Source organism: Lithobates pipiens, unplaced genomic scaffold (genome assembly GCF_037356315.1).
Source record: "Lithobates pipiens isolate NorthernLeopardFrog02 unplaced genomic scaffold, aLitPip1_a1.2 Scaffold_13, whole genome shotgun sequence".
NCBI classification, from domain to species: domain Eukaryota; kingdom Metazoa; phylum Chordata; class Amphibia; order Anura; family Ranidae; genus Lithobates; species Lithobates pipiens.
This window is the reverse complement of record NW_027507718.1, coordinates 222,657,171-222,678,091: the sequence shown is the minus strand read 5'-3', so window position 1 is coordinate 222,678,091 and position 20,921 is coordinate 222,657,171. Positions and strand designations below refer to the sequence as shown.

At 44.2% G+C, this 20,921-nt stretch overlaps 1 protein-coding gene across 1 annotated transcript in view; it reads right to left on the bottom strand.

Moving 5' to 3' along the window:
- LOC143975874 (uncharacterized) overlaps window positions 1-20,921 on the bottom strand; it is a 215,635-nt gene that overhangs the window by 110,665 nt on the left and 84,049 nt on the right. Inside the window, exons 10-13 of the mRNA XM_077478427.1 lie at window positions 15,150-15,315; window positions 12,636-12,864; window positions 12,376-12,498; window positions 9,048-9,269 (exon numbers count right to left, since the gene is read on the bottom strand). Coding sequence (XP_077334553.1) covers window positions 9,048-9,269; window positions 12,376-12,498; window positions 12,636-12,864; window positions 15,150-15,315 — 740 coding nt within the window. The remainder of the gene's footprint in view (window positions 1-9,047; window positions 9,270-12,375; window positions 12,499-12,635; window positions 12,865-15,149; window positions 15,316-20,921) is intronic.

The following is a 20,921-nucleotide window of genomic DNA, read 5'->3' as shown; positions in this document are numbered from 1 at the left end:
ATGGATGAAAATCATTGAGGAAAAATGGCATAGGTAGCCCCCCATGCCCATTACCAGCCTCTTTGGGTCTTTTATGGATATTAAGGGGAACCCCGTACCCATTAAAAAAAAAAGAAATAAAAAAAAAAAAAAAAAAAAAAAGCGTGGGGCCCCCCAGGCCCTATACTCAGAACAGGAGTATACAGGCAGTGCAAACAAGACAGGGACTGTGTAGGTTTGTTGTTTTAAGTAGAATCGGTTTGTAATTTTGAACTGGTACATTTTAAAAGTGTAGCTCCAGTCAAAAAATCTATTTTTAAGCTTTTTGGAAAACATAGGTAAGGGTTATCACCCCTGTATAATTTGTTTTGCCGTCCATCTTTTTTCATCTCACTTGCTGTTGTCTCCTTCCATTTGCAAGTAGGAGACATTTGTAAGTTGGATGTTTGAAAGTAGGGGCCTGCCCTATATGCTCTGCAGAAATGGCGGAACAAGGTGTTGGTGTTGCCACAACACTGTAAGCCCTCAGTGGCTCTTGGTGGGCACTGGAGCGCCCTGCTGTTAACCATTATATCAAGAATTGTAATTACATGCCATTGTTGAACAGTGGTAGAAAAATTGGGCCTTTGGTGGTTGTGGTGTCACAACACTACAAGTCCCCACAGTTACTCTCAGTGGGCACATGAATGGGCCCTGCTGTGAAATGCTGTATCAAGAACTGTAATTACATGCCCCTGTTAAACAGGGGCTGAAAAATTGGGCTGGTGGCATCATCCAGAACCAAAAATGTTCTTCCAAGATATCAGCGGAGGATGAAGAGGATAGACAGTCAACACAATAGGACAGTCACTCAGCATCAGCATAGGCAGTCTTGAAGGGATGTGCCATTCAAAAAATATTTGGTTACATCAGCTTCAGGTGCTTGGTAGTTGGTGGTGATCCAAGACTGATTCATCTTTATGAAGGTCAGTTGATCAACCAAGTCGGTGGACAGATGCACCCTGTGATCAGTTACAAAGCCACCAGCAACACTGAAGGTGCGTTCCGAAAACGCTGGATGCAGGACAGGCCAGTAGCGCAATTGCATACTGTGCAAGCTCTGGCCAGTGATCCATCCTCAAGACCCAGTATCCTAGAGGATTTTCGGTGGGAAAGGTATTCCTGCACCATGTAAGTCAGACGATGGTTGCTGGAACAGATCATACCTTGGGGCTGCGGACTAAAAAAAAAAAAAAAAAATTGTCTGGACCCATCGGTCAGACGGCTACTTTCTCCACCGCTCCTTCTGACCGATGCCTCAGCAACACATTGTCCAGGACCAGGAGTAAGTAACCTCCCAGTCTCTGGGAACGCGTTGCAGACCTTTCTGCAAGGCCTCCCGGAGAGGTCTCATCCTCTGCTCCATCTGCAACGGCAACCTTACCCTTGTACCATGGATCAAGGAGAGTGGTCCCTCTCCTTGATCCGAAGAATACGCAAACCCTTCCGCAGACTTTGCAGGATCAGGGAGGCCATGCAGCATAGGTTAGCTGAGGCATTCAGTCCGGACTCCTCTGGGTCACTAAGGACAACATGATCAGCAGGTACCGCCTTCCAGTCACGTACAAGTCCAAAGGTTTCTTGGGACAGTAAATCATCCCTACAAGACTGCTGCTGAGTGCCAGGCTCCACCTCCATGCTGACACAATCATCCTCCTCCATAATGGGTGGGACAGCAGGCACACTATCTGGATAAAGGGGGCCTTGAGAGGCAAGGAAGTCCTCCTCTTCCTGCCTCTGTTCTGCCTCAAGTGCCCTGTCCAGTATTCCACGCAGCGTATGCTCCAACAGGTGGACAAGAGGTACAGTGTCACTGATGCATGCACTGTCACTGCTCATCATCCTTGTGGCCTCCTCAAACGGTGACAAGACAGTGCATGCATACCTGATCATGCCCCACTGGCATGGTGAGAAAACAGAGCTCCCGACCCAGTCTTGGTGCCGTAGTCGCACAGGTACTCATTGATGGCCCTCTGCTGCATGTGCAGCTGCTGCAACATGGCCAATGTTGAGTTCCACCTGGTGGGCATGTCACATAAGGCGGTTCAACTCCTTTTGGAGCTCAGCCAGCCAAGCACTGGCATTAAATGAGCGGCGGAAATGCAGACTTTCCTGGCCCGCTTCAGGACATCCTGTAAGCCCGGGTACCTGACCAAGAACCGCTGCACCACCAGCATAAGGACGTGAGCCACACAGAGCATGTGGGTCAGTTCTCCCTATCAGAGGGCGGAGAGGTTGGTGCCATTGTCGCAAACCACCAATCCTGGCTTAAGCTGGCATGGCGTCAACCACCTCTCGGCCTGCCCCTGCAGAGCTGAAAAATATCTGCTCCAGTGTGGCTCCTGTCCCCCAAACAAACCAGCCAAGTACGGCATTGTTTTGGCTGCGTACTTGCGTAGCCCCTTGAATGCCAACGAAGCACTGCTGGTTCCGAGGACAGAGCACTGGAAGAGGCCATGGAGGAAGGAGGGGGTGGAGGAGAGGTGTATCACAACCAGTAGTAGCACTTTGGAGGCGTGGTGGCAGAACAACCTCCAACACTACTGAACCTTGTCCTGCATCCTTCCCAGCTGCCAGAAGAGTGACCCAATGGGCCGTGAAAGACAGGCAACATCCCTGTCCATGCCTGCTGGACCATGAGTCAGCAGTAATATGCACCTTACCGCTGATCACCCTGTCCAGCGAGGCAAGGACATAGCCTTCCACATGCCGGTAGAGAGCTGGAAACTGCTTCCGTGAGAAAAAGTGGCGTTTGAGGACCTGCCACTGAGGTACCGCACATTGCACAAACTCACGGAAGGGGGCCAAGTCTAACAACTGAAAAGGCAGCAGTTGAAATGCTAGCAATTTAGCCAAGCTAGCATTCAACCGCTGGGCATGTGGATGGCTGGGAGTGAACTTTCTACGGTCCAGCAGCTGGGGCAGGGAAATTTGCCTGCTACAATCGGACATGGGTGTACTGCTAGCAAGCACTTGGCTGTGACACACCTAATTCTCCACCTTCATTCTTCTCAGTGCAGGTTTCAGAAAGGACTGAAGGTCTAGTGGGGCTGGAGATCCCAGCTGATGAGGAGCAAGGAGAGGTCCGCTTTGTTCTTTGGCATGGGTCTTTGAGGTAAGCTTGCCAACGAGCTGCATGGCAGGTCAACATGTCTGGTCAAGCATGTGGTGCCCAAGCGGCTGATTTTTTGGCCACACGAGATACGCTTGAGACATATGTTGCAAATAGCAGCAGTGCGATCTGATGCACTCGTCTCAAAAAAGCCCACACCAAAGAACATTTAGACTAACGCGCAGAGGCAGCACCCTGCACAGGCAGAGCTCTGCGTTGTGATTCAGTCGGTGTGCTGCCCCTAAGCTGGCCCCGGAGGGACTCCTCCTCACCCACGTGGAGTCAGTGCCCTCTTCCCTTACCTCTTCATCACTGGAGCAAACCTGGTAGTATGCTGCAGCTTGTGGAACATGACTGCTAGATTGCTGTCCTCGAGCATCCCCTCTGCGCTTATGCTACTGCCTTCCTCTAGCCGAGCATCATCAGAGCCTACAAAACACTGGGCATCCTCCTGCAGCATGTACCCAACACTGTGCTCAAGCAGTTAGGGGGTCTCCTCAGGAGGACATGGTGGGTCTAGGGGAGGAGTCACTGATGAGGACATTGAGACGAGGGAAGAGGGAAGAGGATGCGTTGGCAGCCGCTTTGCTAGTACCCCGAGCCTGGGTGAGGATGAGGATGAAGAGGGCTTGGTCATCCACTCTACCAAGTCTTCAGCATGATGCGGCTCAACACATCCAGCTGCCAAAAATAAGGACAAGCGTGTCCCATGGCCACGTGCTGATGACGATGCACCGCGTCCACAACCAGCACTGTTGTCTCTAGACAGAGCCTGTTTGCCCTCTTATTGGCTCGTGCCTGTCTGCCTCTCCTTGTTGGCCTTCCAGACATGGTAATGGTCTGCAGGAAGATGGGAAAACCAGCAATTGGGTAGTGTATATTGTGCTGGAGGCACACAACACCAACTAACTCCTGCAGATGACCCAATTAGAGAAGAGCAATAAAGGGTAGATACAGGTGTATTCTGCAGTGAAGGCACACAGACAACACCCACTAACTCCTGCAGATGCCGGAACACTACACAAGGCTGCCACGCTGGCGGCCTTATGTAGTGTGGGGCGTGTACTACACAGCCTGAGCTATAATTGGCATACTGCCTGTGGCCAATCATGGCTCTCCTCGCTGCATGATCACATGCTGCGATTGGCCAAGCATGTGGGCTCACAGTGCATGCTTGGCCAATCATGTGCCAGCAGTGCACTGCGATGCGCAGTGCATTGTGGGCCGTGAGCGCCACACGAATTTGGCGCAAACGGCCCACAGAGTTCTGGCTTCGCCGAACAGCCTGTGTTAGACTCGAACACCAAGCTCATCCCTACTGGCGATTATCGAATAAATTGACGGATTCCAGAGTGAAAGTTCTTTCCATATATTCATATTCAGAGTTTGTGATGAGTTGGAGGTAGTCTGAACTTGGCACCTGGAGTGAAGGTACATGTAACCAACACACATTTTGAGGTTTTCAGTGTTAATGCGGTGCTACCATGTATGTACAAAGGAATGGAGGGGCTCAAGATTACTTGGAGAAATAGAGGAACAAGACCAAATGGATTTCTTGTGAATAATCTCAGCCCAAAGGGAATTAGCTGGATCTCAATCTATTGAGATCCATGGAATCTCCCATTAAAACTGGCAAATAGTCTTTATACATTGCACTGTGATGTATGGAGTAAGTTATATACTATTGTATATTTGCTTTATGGAAGCCAATTGAAATCAATTAAAATGGATAACTAGAGGCTGCTGCCATCTAGTGTCCTTTTTGCACACTGTATTGTTAAGTATATGAATTGTATTTTTTTTTACTTTGTACACAGATGAGGGATTTTGCCACTCAAATTATGATCTGATTGGGAGGAGTTTATATTTTAAAATCTACTTTACACAAGATAGATGAAAATGGGAAAAAAGTTCAGTATTCAAGAAAATATAAATTAAATGTCAGCAGCTAAAAATACTGTAGCTGCTGACTTTATAAAAATGCAACACTTACTTACCTGTCCAAGGATCCACTGCTGTTCTCCCCTGGGCTGTTTTTTCACCAGTCCCCAGTGCATTGTTTAGTTTGGAAAGCTGACCAATACCTGGCAGCTCCTCTGCCAGCTTCTTATTGCACATGCATGAGCTGTGCGAATGGTCCCACAGGCTCCTGGGATCTGTGACGTGTCCCAAGATGTTGCAGGTGGGGAGGAGAGCAAACGTTGTTATTATTGTTATTATATCTATTGCCTAGTTGCTCTGACTGAAGTGTGATTGGGTACCAGTTCCTCTCCACAAAAAAAAAAAGGCCTAAAGTATAGCTTGTTTTTAGTATCCAATTGATAACATGTATAGAGACTAGATTTAAGATCACTTGAATTAATTGGTGCTAATGAATAAATATGGAATAACCACAAACTCTTGACTGTTTTTCAATATAACTATGGGCTTTAGATCCTGAAGAGGCCAGGTCCATTGCAGATGACCACTTACGTATGCACGCTCTTGCGCATTCCTATGCGAACTGAGCTGCAGCTAGTAAGCGGGGAGAGATGCATGGTTTGACGGTTTACAGGTGGGCACTTTTAATAACTTAATATGCAGTAACATACTATAGTTTCCTTTGACACGCTTCTTGAATTTTGATGAGCGTTTGAGGAGGAAGTAGGTGGTTTACACAACAGTTACCTGAAATTCCTATTATATCACATGTAATAAGACCTTTATAATTTGAGGTCCAACCATCTGGTGAGTGTGTATTATATTCTGGAGGTGTATTACTTTTTTAAACATATAATTTCATTTAAATTTTTTTTTAAAAAGCTATACAAAGAATTGCCAGTAAAGTAGTGATTACCTCTGTTCTCAGCGACGCAAGAGCTGGGGGGAGAAGCAGCAGCAGAACACTGAGCTTCCCAGTGAATGGCTATGTGGGGGAGGGGGGGGTAGACAAGTCTGATCACTGGCAAGCAGGCAGAGTTCCTAGAATAGCTAGAGAACTGACCAGTGTGTTCTCCTGCTTAGTTTAGTCAGTTTGAGGAAAGCAGAGGGACTGACAGGAACACCAGGGATTTTACACAAAGGAAACAATACAAAGAGAACAGGATACTTTCTCATACAAGTACATGGTACAGCAGGCACATATCAGACATATGAGGTGTTGGTCCAACAATCATTTTAAGGACTTTTATATTTACTGTGCAATTCTGACATACAAGGCAGGTATTATAAATATAGGGCTGATTACATGTGGATAACACTTTTTCAGATATAGCCCCCACAGCAGAATGTTCAAATGCCACTGCAGCTGTATCAAGGATTCTAAAAAAAAAAAAAAAAACCCCAAACCTCTGCCAAAGGTTAAAGCCAAGGAAGAGCCACACATGGAACCAGGAAAACCCAAGGAACGTGGGGACAGAAGGGGACAACATTCCAAGCCACCACTGTCAGACACTTGAAAGGCAAAACTGCAGACCTTGAGTTTCCCTTCATGGATGAGAGCTGGAGAGACCCTATACATGAAGGCTGCTCGTTGGTTTTGGAAAAAAAAAAAGGCATTAGCCGCACTCAATGGTTCGTGCTCCATGCCCAACCTACACGGCTTACTCAAACTAGACTTTATAGACCAGCTTAGACCACAGGTTCTGGACATGGAAAGTGCTCTATGGCTAAATGTACACAAGGGTATGGCACACACCACAATAGATTCCCAGTGCTTGAAGGCAACATTCCAGGCAGGCCCCAGAAACCACAGTCTCCAAATCTGTCGCGGGGTCTTTGTACCATTACCAGTGTAGCCAGGTCCTGGGTAGCCAGAGGCCTAATGGTGACCTCCAGAGTTAGGGACCGCTGATATCCTGTGTAGAGTGGGTTACAAGGCATGGTGTGTGTAATGCAAGGTAGATTCATGGGCGCCAGACTTCTTGAATATAAAGAGATTTGTCTCAACCTGAACTTATGGGAGAGAGGGTTTAGGGCCGGGACACCCTTAAGTGGTTGCAATGTTAATTGGCAGACTCAGACTGCTATAGGTAGACAGCCATACAGGGAAAGGCACCCAGACACCACATCGGCATGTGTATGATCACTGTCTCCTGTGACAGTCTTAACAGTTTCTAACAAGTTGTAACAAACTTCTTTACTCCCTCTACAATCTTAGATTTCCAAGGATCTCCCAGTCTTACTAGACTTGCTGTTCCACTGCCACTGTATCCCCTGAGCTCTTCCAACCTTCTCACTCCGTATCTTCCTCAATCATCATCCCCACCTCCCTAGCTTGACATTTAGAGATACTCCTAAAGCATCACCCCACTGGCCAGCTCAGTCCCTGGCTTGGCACACAAGACTGCTCTCTGCAATTGTCACCTCCACTGGCTGGTTCCCTGGCTTGACACCTTTCTGAAGTTTTTTAAATTTGATTTGGTGAGAATACTGCTCAGTTACTTGCTTCAGCTATGCACTGTAGTCCCCAGTAACAAGGTGGATGGTTCCTTAGTGGTGACAGCTTCCTCTCTACCTCCAACCACAACAGGTTCTCCGGGCCAGCAGAGCCATCACTTCTGGTTGGACGGCAAGCCGCAGTCCCAATCCTACGCTGCTCTTGCTTCTGGATAGGCCCGCATACAGGTGTCCCCAGGATAGGCCTCACAATCTGGCCTAGCGGCCAGGGGCAGCACAGCACATGTCCACCCAGGTGGCACAGAACCCAGATCACCCGACTCCACCCAAATTGCCTTCTGGGAGAGCCAAAGGGACCCAAGAAAATCCCTGCCCATTGGCTGAGACACCCCATCCATTTCTAATCTGTCCTTGCAATGCCCTCATCTTATCTAATGCCACTAGATAACTGGCCATCTAATGGACAGAAGAGAGAAGTGCAGTAACTGGAGAATTAGGGCGAAATCAATTGACCCATCGGCCAAGGCAACCACCAATTGGCAGGTAAATTTAAGTGCAACCCTGCCTAAACATCAGGATGCTACATCAGCATTTTATACTATTATAAAATTGCCTGTTCCACTGCAAGAAACCCAAACTTAGGAAACGTTTATGTACTAGTAAAGATATATAGAGATATGTAGGTCCTTACAATTGTATTAAGTTATGCATGTTAAAAAACATTTATAATAAGCTTTTAAGCTTTCATTGCAAGGCTTGTCCTGTCTTGAACACCTCAAGTCATGTTTTGGTTTTGTATTAGATTAGGAAGTAGGTGCAGATTTTACTTTTGTTTAACTACACATACCTGGTATTTTCTTGCACTGCAATGTTCTCCAACTTAATCTATCCATTTGCCCAACAAAAAGCCGAAGAAAAAACCATGAGCATTAAAGTGGTTGTAAACCCTTACAAACCACTTTGACCTACAGGTAAGCCTAGATTAAGGCTTAACTGTAGGTCCAAGAAATATGTCCTAAACCTACACGGTTTAGGAGATATTTTCCAAAACACAGGCACCGCTGTCTGCGGCGCAGGCGCACTGAGCGGACCACTGTCAACGGCGATATGCCGCGAGTGGCGGCTCCCGTGTGCATGTGTGGGAGTGACATCGCGGCTTTGTCAAATGACAGCGGCGGAGCAGCGAGACCCACCGAGAAGATGGATGCTCCGGATTACAGGGGACAGCGGTGACTTCGCTGGCTTCTGTGTCAGGTAAGTGACACATAATGGACTACTATGCGATGCATAGTAGTCCATTATGCTTTACCTTTGCAGGGAATCAAAGAGGAAGTAAACTCATCAGGGTTTACTTCCTCTTTAAAAAGATTAGTTAATGCATCACAGCTGTCTACATCGACTGTTCAGAGGGATTTTGGCACACTTAAAAGCCTCCATAATGTATGCACAGATATAAAGGTTAGCATGTGCTGTATATTCAAATGGGGGAGAGGGGGGGGGGGGGGAAATAAAAAAAAAAAAAAAAAAAAAAAATAAGTACCTGCACCACCTGTCTGAATTACTTTTGCATCTCCCAAAAGGTTATTAGAGCGCATGAGAAGATTATGCTCATCCGTCCAGTATACAAGGTTTCTCTTCCAGTCAAAGTCCATCAAATTTATGTTTCTTGCTTGACGTACAAAGTTCTTTTTCACAGCAAGACCTTGAAACCCAAGTTCTGTCATGTAGATTCCATTGGCATCACCATACATGATCTTCAGATCTAAACAAAAAAAAAAAAAAAACCCCAAACACAACCCCAACACACCATTACCAAAAGACTTACAAGGATAATGAATGCAAATCATTGTTCAAGTGCAACAGTTCACTAGGAAATTTATCAGAGGATCCATTTTAACATGCTTCAATATAGCACGTAAATATTTTTATTTTTAGTATTTACATACAAAAAAAACATTTAACACATTACAGGGATAATCCCCCCCAAAAAAGAATACATTCATTAAATGTCAAATTAATCCCTGCAGTGTCAAAAAAATTAAAAAACACACACACACACACACACACGAGAACCAAACCTTGCACCTCTCAGGTTAAAGTAACAAAAACAAAAAGTATTCCATAGGGACATGGATACATTTTACATGTCAAATTATTCACCACCGATAAAAAATAAAAAAGGACTGGCAACCTCTATACATTTTCAAATTATCTTTTACATACCGATTTCTCCTCTTGTACTCCTAAGGTTACATATTTTTTTCCCAGTAACAGTGAAGCTTTGGGCAATGCCATAGCATGTGGATAAGAGCCTTTAAAGAGGGAGCATCGAGAACATAATGGTGTTATACAATTTTCCCCAGTTTGTGGGGTATAATAAGCCCTATGTAAAATAAAGAGCTGAGATGGCCTTTGGGAGAGGAATGTCTTGGGTAGAGTTTCCAGGGCCCGTGTTCAGTCCTCCCCATCCAAATCCTCTTTGTCTATGCCAATGAGCAAAACCATTTGTTTTCCAGTATTCTCCATTGTTTGCAGATTAAAGGTCTACTAATCCTAGTTTTATTTTTTTTATTTTTTTACAGGTTACCGAAATTGCTTTAATATTTACACTGCAATTGTAATGCATGACGTAATTGGAGGTATTGATAGAAGTTAGTTTGTTAACAGATGGTGGTCTTTTAATATATTAAGTAAAACCCCCCCTTCATATAACTGAACAAATTATAACAACCCCCCCATTTTAAAAATTCCAGAAGTCTAGTCAATTCATAAAAAGGAGGTAGTAGTAAGCCCATAAAGGCATATGTTTCGTATAGCCTGTATGTTGAATAATGGTTTGCACCACTTCCCATACCCTCGGAATTAAATAAGTAGGGAATTTTAGTATAAACATGGTGAGCTACTATTCACTGAACTAAGGGGTTCTTTTTAAATTGGGATATTATCTTCTGTGTAGGGTCCTGCATGTCCACTACCTCCCAACTGTGTTGCAAATGTTGCAATTGTGATGCTATAAAGTATAGTCTTGCATTTTGTATAGCAATTTCCCCTTATCCAGGGCTTCCCCCCTCCCCTCAGAATAGGTGCAGGAACTCAAAAAAAAAAAAAAAAAAAAAAAGGGGCGAATGGCAAAAAAGGTGAAGTCCATCTGAGATGGGACTAAACCAGAATCTCTCACCAGGTATAATTTTACCACCTCTAATCCCAAATGGTGGGGAATGGTATAGAGCGAGCACACGTCTGCAGTAACCACCCAAAGTCCTCACTTAGGTGTAATGCCAGACAGCAAACAAATTACCCATTTGGTGTCTTTGATATAAGATGGAACTTTTTGAACTAGAGGCTGCTGGTATTGATCAATGTACCCACCCAGGATGTGATCGAGTCAATCACCACTCACTATGGGACATCCCGGGGGGCAAGTCTGATCTGTATTTTGGGGAGATGGTAGATTAATCTTTTTCATTCAAAATACCACTAGAGAAATCAATCTACAATATTCTCCAACTCTTTTTTGAATGCATTTCACAATTGGGTCCCTATTTAATATAGAACAAGTCTCCCCATCATCCAGGATGCAATGCATTTCTTTTAGATAATCGCCTTGATCCAGAATTACAATACACCCCCCCCCCCTTTGTCAGCTGGTCTGATGAGCAATGATTTGTTACAAAGGGAATCTAAGCCGACCGCCAAGTCTTTCTGCATCTTGGAATATACAAATTTTGGATTTCAATACACAATTTGTCCACTAGGTGTCACTCACATTAGAGTGACTTAAAGTGGTTTTGTTTTTGGCATTTAATTTATACTGATATTTTCAGATCGTTTCTACGATTGCTTTGTCTGTGCAATTTTAGAGAAACAAGTTCATTTTATATATATTTGAACATTTGAGCATTTTTGTCCACCAGGATTGGGACTACGAGTTTAACATTTGGATGTCTTATTGCGGTCCCATTCTTGGTTGTCCTAATATGCTATGTATGATGTGACCACTAGGGGTCGCCCAGCCTGGTGGCTGGAGGCAACACCAGTGGGGTTTTTTTTATTGTCTTCCACTCTTGATGAGCGGAGATCAGTTCTTCCAGACATGCATATTGTGTTTGATTTGGCTATATGAGTTTTTGTAGTAACAGTTTAAACCATATAATGGATCCTCCAACAGGGGGATCACAGGCTTCTGGTTAGTAATTTTATACACAATGGTGGTGGATTGAGCACTAATATTCTCTGTACCAACATTTGAAGATCACAATTTGATGACCTTTACCACTGAGTTTTATTAATTTATATGGGTGGATGCCATACACTGTTTGCGATTTATTTTTCACTTGAGACATTTGATTTGGAGTTTATCAATTTGGTTCTCAAGTTTTTATATTTTATGTACTTTGGTGTATGCAATATTTACAAATTGTTTATTCAACAGATGTGCAAACATGCATAACCTGCTCCATCCTAAACTGGATACTGTATTCCTCAAATTCTACAGGCTTTTATATTGATACACTCACAAAAGTAGTAGCCGCTGGATAGTTGGTCTTTGGCATAGAAATTCCATATACAATCCAGTTGAAGTAAGCAAATAAGGGACTGTACATCAAGGAAGCATATTCATAAGGGTTACAGTGACGGTTAGAGTAAGGTGGACCGTCAGGACACAGCACTACAAGTCCTTTGCTCAAAGTCCATCAGTTGGCCCACCCAGATAAAGGATTCAAGAATTACCCTTAACCAAAACATTAGACTTAAAATATTATCTTTAACTCAAAAATGACTTTATTAGAATGTCTTAGGGCCACATGAAAATAGGGGGCCACCAGTAGGGATATAAAAATGACTAGAAACATTGCAAATGGACTCACTTTCACACTTTCCAGATGGCAGGAGAAACAGCCCTGCAGGGCAGGCACATTTGTAAGATTTTTCTAACACTGGAGATAACAAGCAGATATGACTGCAGGTTCCTGGAGAACACTGAGAAACATCTAGTACAGAAAAAAAATAAAATAAAAAAATAAAAGTGCAAGGTTATAGATCACCGAGGATATGTAGGATTCCACAAAATGTTATGCAAAATGCCACTGTCTAAAGCCATCAGTGGGGTATGTGTAGAAAGACTTACTAGGGGTTTGCTGAAGTTCATGAAGCACTGTAAATGCAGAAAGTTTTGAAATGCTTAGCAAAAGATCTCCATCTGTTGGTTTATCTCTTGACAAGGAGAATAGGCGTTTTTCATCAGCCAAAAAGAACCATCCTTCAAAAACTGCAAGGCCCAAAGCATTTGGCACCTTCGTTAGGGCATTTGGGAATGTGTATCTGCCACTTCCATCAACACGAATGGTTTCTATAGTCTATAGCAAGAAGAAACTTGGAAGTCTTCAGAGAATAAATCATGAAACAATTAAGCTGGAACCTCAATGAAAATCTGGTATGCATAGAATTCTGATACATGTGTGCAGTAATGAGTCACTAAAGAGGTGCCTTTTTAGTATGCAACAGCCTTAGGACTAAAATATTCTAAAAAAGACACTCCGATTTAGTGACAGTCATCTCTGTACAATCTCTTCCCTAAAATTGTATGCAAATTCTATACACTATTTGAATTGGGACAATTACCATACAAAAGTAAAAAAAAAGCTAAAACCGGACTGCGTTTGAGTTGTGTCCGGACTTCATATGTAAAGCCAATTTTGTATCACCCAGAGGAGCCCCTCTTAAAATGGATGTCAGGGTTATAGTGCCTGTACACAATACCAGCGATCCAGTCAGACAATGAAGAGAGCCAGAGGTGCCACATGTCTTGTGATTGCTGTGATAACCAATCATAGTAATCAAATGTAAAACTTGTATTAACATTTAAGAGCCCTCAATTTTATTACTAGTACTTCCTGACAATCTGGTTCATAAAATGCTGACCACCACTGAATAGGGCCACAGACAATACCCCGGAATGCTTCACTTAGAAAGGGGGGGAAAAAAATAAAAAAGCCAGTTCTACATTAAGTTTGGATCGAATGGAGACTTGTCACATTTTTATTGGCATCTGAGAGACCAGACTGGTGGGGACCAAGCCCATGTAGCATAGACCACAGCAAACTTGTACTGCCACAACAGGGACACCAGAGTTCTCACCTTTCCACCAATTTGAGGCATCAGAGAGTACCCCTTCCACAGCAAGAGTTTACATCTGCACCACAGGGACTGGTGAAAGGCTCATTGCCTACAAATCACTGGAGACAGGATTCATACTACCAACTATACTGCATTATACCAAACCTTTAGTGCATCTGAACTAGATCCATTCTTGCACCTGTGCAAAAACTACAGATATTGCATACAGGTTAACTGACTGTCACAAATGCTCTTTAAGGGCCCCAATAGCTAGCAGAACATCTCAAAAAAGTACTGCCCTCTCCCGTAATACTTATCCTTTAAGTCCCTTTGTTCCCCTGTCCCACTCTTACCAATACTTTTCTTTTGGACAGTGCAAATTCAAAGACTAGCATCGCCACCATACAGTAAATGTGCAGTATGGTTCAGCACTCGATTAAAAGCTTCACTACTGCTCACTGCTGCACTTTAGGTGACCTTAAGGTTTATGCTGATTTGTATGCCAAATTTAATCTTATGTCTAGTCCTTATGGTTAATCATTTTGTATGCCAAATTGTACTGCCATTGCTAATCAATTTTGTGTTTGCATAGTTACCAGCTATATTGGGTGCAATATATTAAGTGACAATATATATATACACAAGTTTGCCTTTTTGGTGCCAATTTCCATGACACAAGTACCTATTGGGTACTATATTACTTTCAATGATAGCCGGATATATCGCATGGTGGTACCTTCAACCTGGTGTGCTAGAGGGGCTGAGGCTCTTGAGAAGGTCACAGCATAGAGGTAGAAGTACAGAAGAACCCACTTATCAAGTGCTCCTGAGGGGGTAGCGTCACAAGGGCTTTGCAGTTTACCCACACAGCGGGTGCACTGCACCAGTGGCTTTCCTGAGGGCTAGCTGCACTGAGCCATAACATTCAAATTATATCCCGCAGGTCTAGTGCAATTTTCAGAAAGCGCACCAAGCCCATGGGTAATAACAGAAGTCTATCCATGCTGCACCTGCAGATTAGTTTGAAAGCAGCACACCAATGCAGAGCTAGAACACACACTTCAGGGATTGATCTGCATGTATCGCCACTGTTGCCATCCCAGGCAGAGTTCATTTGGCATCACTTTGCCTGTGACAGCAGCCATTGCTATACAGTAAGCATCAGCTCTGCAGTTGCATGCTTCCTCTACTGCCGGCTCCATTTGAAACACTGATACTCTGGGATGGCAGGTCAGGAACCCAGGATCTAGGCTTCCCATCCCAGAGCAGGAGGTCATGGTGGGGCACATCAGAGGGCATCCACGGGCCACATGTGGCCCACTGGTCAGCAGTTGGGCTCCAATGCCTTACTCTAGCCAAAAAAAAAAAAAAAAAAAAAAAGTTTTGCCTTTAGAGCTACTTATCTGAGAAAATAAGCACTACACTTGTTTACATAGACCAGATATTTAGCACATGAAATGCACTACAAATGTATTGTCTAGCATTCTCTAACAGGATATATAGCTGTCTTGCAACAGACTGATACCTCTTTATACTCGCTGATCCAATAGAGACGGGATGCAATTTGATCAAGAGTAAGGCCTACTGGCTGTTCCATTGGTACAGAAGCAATCACATGCTGATCCGATCCATCCATACCAGCAGCCTCAAGAGTAGTACCCTTTTTGCCATAGTTGATCCAGTACATGTATCTGAAAAGAAAGGTATTAAATCTCAGTTTTCAGATTAGAGGTCTTGTCAAGTTGGGGCCAGTTACTTCAAGTTCCAGTATTTTGAAGTTTAAATGAGTAGGTCAAAGCCCTCAGCCCCATTTATCCAGTGGTCCAAAAAGGAGTGCTCTTAGTTCTGCACTTGTGACCCATATTCTGCCAACACTAAGGTAAAGCCTACCGTCAGCTGACCTCTCCAAGCTGGTCTAGGCTTTGGATTGATCCTGACTTTAATGTTGGGATTCCCCCAAATGCTTGCTTAGCAGCTGGCTCAGCTTCTCCACACACTGCTGAAAGTCTGAGCCAGCTGCTTCCACCCCCTTCACAGCACTTCAGTGGAGCACCAAAGGGGCAGAGCAGAGAGCGGGTAAACTAACCTTATGTAAAGGTTATAAAAAAAAAAAAAAAAAAAAAAAAAAAAAAAAAATTATTATTAACAGCATAGTGACAGCAAAGTCTATACCTACACATTTTAACCCAAGAGTGTATCGCTTTGCTACAGATAATGTGCCCGTGCTGGCTCCCAAGTAGTCTACTTAGCATGCAAACATTACAATGACTACGATTACATTCATGGCAGAGTGGAACACATTAGATCTTTCCTTTTATGCCAAATCGACAAAACATACGTTGGCTTTGACTCTGGAGTGACATATTTAAAATGTTTTAAAGCTACAAGCAAACCAACAGGTAAGTTGCCAGAAAAAGAAAAAAAAAAATCCATGTCTTGAGATATGGTTCTACACCCATTTTAAAAAGGTATGCTCATTAAAAGGGCTAAGACATTTGTAGTAACTGGTTCTTTTCCTAACGTAGAATTAAAAAGTTAATCCCAAGTTCAGTGTTGGAAAGTTACTCCAGTGTGGTAAATGCAGTAGGTGTTACACATGCTGCTTAATAAGTTGCCAAAAAAAAAAAAAAGTTAAATGAGCGTCAAACCTGAAACAGGTCCTAAATGGTACAAGTCTTCACTAGGTACACTGCTCCAACTAGGGAAAAAACAGCAGACCTTTTTCCAACGTAAATGTATGGAAGTTAAGTGGAATCCATAAACATGTTCTCACCCCAAATACACCCATGGGTTGTCTTCATTCTTGAGAAAGCAGCAAAACTTCTGGGACCTTCTACCCAAGGCATGGATTTTTATTGGCAATGGTTGGTCTGCGTATAGGTCATATCCCTTGATGTAAAAGTCAAATGGACCGTTCCCCTCTAATGTGTTTCACCCAATGCGCTTAATTGAAGTGGGAAATTACCCATCTTAAAAGGAGAGAAACTTTAGTGGCTTAATGCCAAATTGTCATGAGAAAATAGTTTGGTACCTGGTAACGAAGTCTCAGGGCATCCGAGAGGCTCCTCCTCCCTGAAACAGGAAACAATTCAACTGAGGCAACGCAGGTAAGACTGACATTTTAAAAATGGTGGACTAAAGCACTGAAGGAAATCTCAGTGAGCTTCAAGCTCCCCCATTGTACCTGGCATTTGTCGTTTTAAGGGTGGGAACTAGTGCTGCCCTGGAAGACTTAGAAAAAAAAGTTACCAGGTACCCATTTTCTTAAATTGTCTTCCAGGGCAGCATCCGAGGGGGATGTATCAAGCAATACTTACTAGGGTGGGGATAGAGACTGGAGCACCTTGCGACCAAATGCCTGGTCTTAGACAGCTGGTCTATATGATCAGTACCTTCGCAAGGCACTGAAGCTTGACCATGTTGCTGCCCTGCAGATCTGCTCCAGAGCCGCCCCCGCTTTCTCTGCGACAGAAGTTGTACAAGCTCTGGTTGTGTGTGCCGACCCTGGAGGGGGTGAGGTTTTGTGCCTCATTAGGTCATCTGTATGGCCATTCTTCTCCATCTGCTGATGGTATCCTTGGATGCCTGCTTCCCTTTGTTAACTCCTGCATAGACAAAAAGGCTGTTCTTAGCCAATCTTTCGTTCTTTCGAGGCATTTTACGAGTGCGTTTTACAGCTAGTTTGTGGTGTCTTTTTGCTGTCCATTGTTTTTGGAAGCGAAGGAATGATATTTTGGGTTCTATGGAATGTTGAGGAAACCTTGGTTCGAAAGGCCAAGTCTGGCGAGAGAATTATTTGGTCTATATTAGGCAGTATGGTTCCATCAGAGGGCCTGGCTTTCACTCTTGTGGCACTAGTATCGGCCAGAAGTGCTGTTTTTAGAGAGGTTTGTCTCTGCCATCTTCCATTGGTTCGAATGGAGGGGAGAGAAACACTGTAAGCACTGTGGACATGTCCCAAGTTGGAGCTCTAATCATTTTAGCTGGTCTAGCCATTTTGAGTGTGACATTAGGAATCGCTTTATCAGCAGATCCTCTAAATCGTGTCCATTAACGAGTGACCACTGCCACTTGTACCTTCAGCGTACCTTGGGGGTTATTTTTGTCTGTTCCATCTTGCAGGAAATACAGAATTGTTTTGACTTTTTTTTGTTCCAGGAGATGAACTTTACTCACTTTCTCGTAGATTGCCCTAGTCACGGGCTTCCTGCTGTCTAGGTTGGTATTCATCACCTTGTCTGACAGTCCTTTGTTCTGAAGTCTTACCCTTTCAGTAACCAAGCTGAAAGCTTCAGGATTCTGATGGTTGACTGGGCCCTGTGATGAGATCTGGCCAGCATGTCAGTGTCAGTTGAGGTTGGATGCTGAGGTTCTTAAAGTGGCTAAATCATGCCCTTTGGGCCCAGTGCGGAGAGCTATTAGTATCACTGTTGCTCTCTGCCTTTATTTTTTTTAATCACTCTTGGTATTATGGCAGTTGGAGGGAATGCATAAGTTGCCATTCCCAACTTCGGCTGAAGGCATCTACTCTGTTGCCATCTGTGGGACCCAGTGAGAAGAATGTTGGCGATTTTGTGTTCACTTTGGAGGCAACAGCTCTACCTCAGGTACCCCCCCACTTTTGGGTGATCTGTGCAAAGGTAGTTTGGTTCAGTGACCACTCCCGTCTGTTTCATGGTCTTCTGACTCAGGAAGTCTGCCAGTGTATTGTCTTCATTTCAGGTGGATGTCCGATATTGACCTTACATTGGATTCTGCACATAGGCTGGTTTGTCAGCTTCATCAGGCTTTGAGACTGTCCCTCCTTGCCCGTTTTAGGTATGCCACAGTCGTGGGGTTGTCAGGTCGCACCTTTCCATTTCTCCCTTGTATTGCTGGTTTGAATGCTTTTAAAATGTTATCCCCGACAGCTTTTAGCTCTCATTTGAGGCTTGGGACCATCTGGGACTCCATTTTCCTTGTGTACAGAGGCCCTCCATATGTGCCCCCTAGCCTAGTGCGCTGGCAATCTTGACTGGGTCTGATTGAGCCGATTTGCATCCTTCACTGTATCGGATTGGACTGAGCCACCATTGGAGTGACTGGTCGGGACAGGAATGGACTTGTCTAGGGATGAGAAGCTGCCATCCCACTGGGACAGAATGCAATTCTGTAGAGGTCTCATGTGAATCTGCACCCAGGTGATAGCTGGTATTGAGAATGTCGTCAACCCTAGTACTGCCATTCCTTGTCTCATTGTAATGGTGTTGGTCCCCCTTAGAGAGGTTACTGCCTGCATGATTTTTTTGTCCTTAACCTCCCTAGCGGTAATCCCGAGTCTGGCTCGGGTTGGGAATTTCATTACAATAGCGGTAACCCCGAGCCAGACTCGGGCTTGCACCGCTCGATGCAGGGGAGGACACAGGTAACGTCACTTACCTTGTCCCCTGGATCCAGCGATGTCCGCCGCGCTGTGCGATCGAGCTGTCCTCCGCTCGATTCACAGTGCCGAATGCCGCCGAGCTCCGTTCCCTGCGACGTTACGGCGCACGGGAGCGGAGAACGGCGGCAAATTCAAAAATGTAAAAACACACAAAAGACACACAGCACTGTAATCTTACAGATTACAGTGCTGTAGTAAAAAATACACACCCCCTTTGTCCCTAGTGGTTTGTGCAATGCCCTGCATGCACTTTTATATTATAAATACTGTTTTTTACTGCTTGTAATTTGGAGATTGTCCATAGCAACCAAAACATGTCCCTTTTTCATTTTTTTTTGGATTTGATTACATTATTGAATAATTTTTATTATTCTTTATTATATTATAAACTTTATCATACCCGGGATGTCCGCTAGACTCTGGTTTGAAGAGATTTCAGAGCGTTATTCCTAAGAATTACAGGACTACAAAATAAAAGCCAGATTTCCATGCAAAATAATTGTACCGCTTTCAGCACCTTATTCCAGACTGAATCATACCGCCAGGGAGGTTAAAAAGGTTTTGGTTAGTCTATAACATAGCCCAAATACACCACTCTAGGCTTGGGGTCATCAGATTTTTCTGCATTCACTATCCACTCCAGACTCCAGGTTTTGTAGATGGGACACTTGTGCACAGGTTGTTGTCTAGGGTCTCTGCTGAATCTGCAAAGAACAGTAGATAGTCTAGGTATGGTATTACGCTAATGCCTTGTTGTCTCAGACCTTTTAGCACTTCTGCCATTATCTTTGAGAAGATTCTGGGTGCCGAAGAGATGCCAAAAGGGAGAGCTGTATATTGCAGGTGCAGAGTGGTTGTTGGTCCTTGTATTGCAAACCTCAGGAATTTGATGATCCTCCTTTATGGAGACATGTAGGTAGGCACCCTGCAAGTCTATGGCCACCATGAATGTTTCCCTTGGCAGGATGTTTCCGATTAAATAGACTCCATTCTGAATTTTTTGTATTTTATTCCTCTGTTGAGTGGCTTGAGGTTCAGTATGAGTCTTAGCTTGCTTGACGGTTTCTTTGCAAAGATATGGGAATAAAACCCCCTCTTGAGGTACATGGCAAACCACTTTCTGATCTAGTAGATTCTCCAGGGACTCCAGAAAAGACTTTGCCCGAACTTAGTCCTTTGGTAGTATGGTTACTAGGTACTTGGTTGAGGGGCGGCCAGGAAATTCTATTCTAGGAAATTCTATTGTGTAGTCATGCATTATGGTGCACAAGATGAATTTTCTTTGGGTTAGGAGGCTTGATTATGAATTCACCCTTGCCTTTGATTTGTTGTCCCCAGTACTTCTCTGCTCCCTACTTGAATTTTTTGAATTGCCGAAAGGGCGTTTGCCTTTGCTTTTTTTGGTTTGAGGAAACCATGTTTTTCGCTGTGGTCCTGTTTGGATCGTTTCTAGTCCAGGCCCAAACAGTAGGTCTCCAGTAAATGGAATTCCACACAGTCTTAAGGGATATCACCGTCCCAAGACTTCAGCCACAGGGCTCTTCAGGCTGAGTTGAGTAGCGCTGGGGCCCTTGAAGATATTCTGACGGTTTCAGTGGAGGCCTCTGCTAAAAAAGCTGCCTCTCTGGTCAGTGTAGGGATGGTTTTTATCAATTCTTCCTTAGGCGTGTCACTTTCCAGTAGTTCTTGTAGCGGTGTTAACTAGATTCGTAAGGTGCGGGCTTTGCAAGTAGAAGCTATTGCTGGATTCAGGTTCGCAGCCCTGCTTCCCAGGCCCTCTTTAAAAGGGCTTCTATTTTCTTATCCATGGGGTCGCTTAGGGTACCCACATCAAAGGCCAAGTCAGATTTGTGACTCTTGCCAGGGAGGCATCCA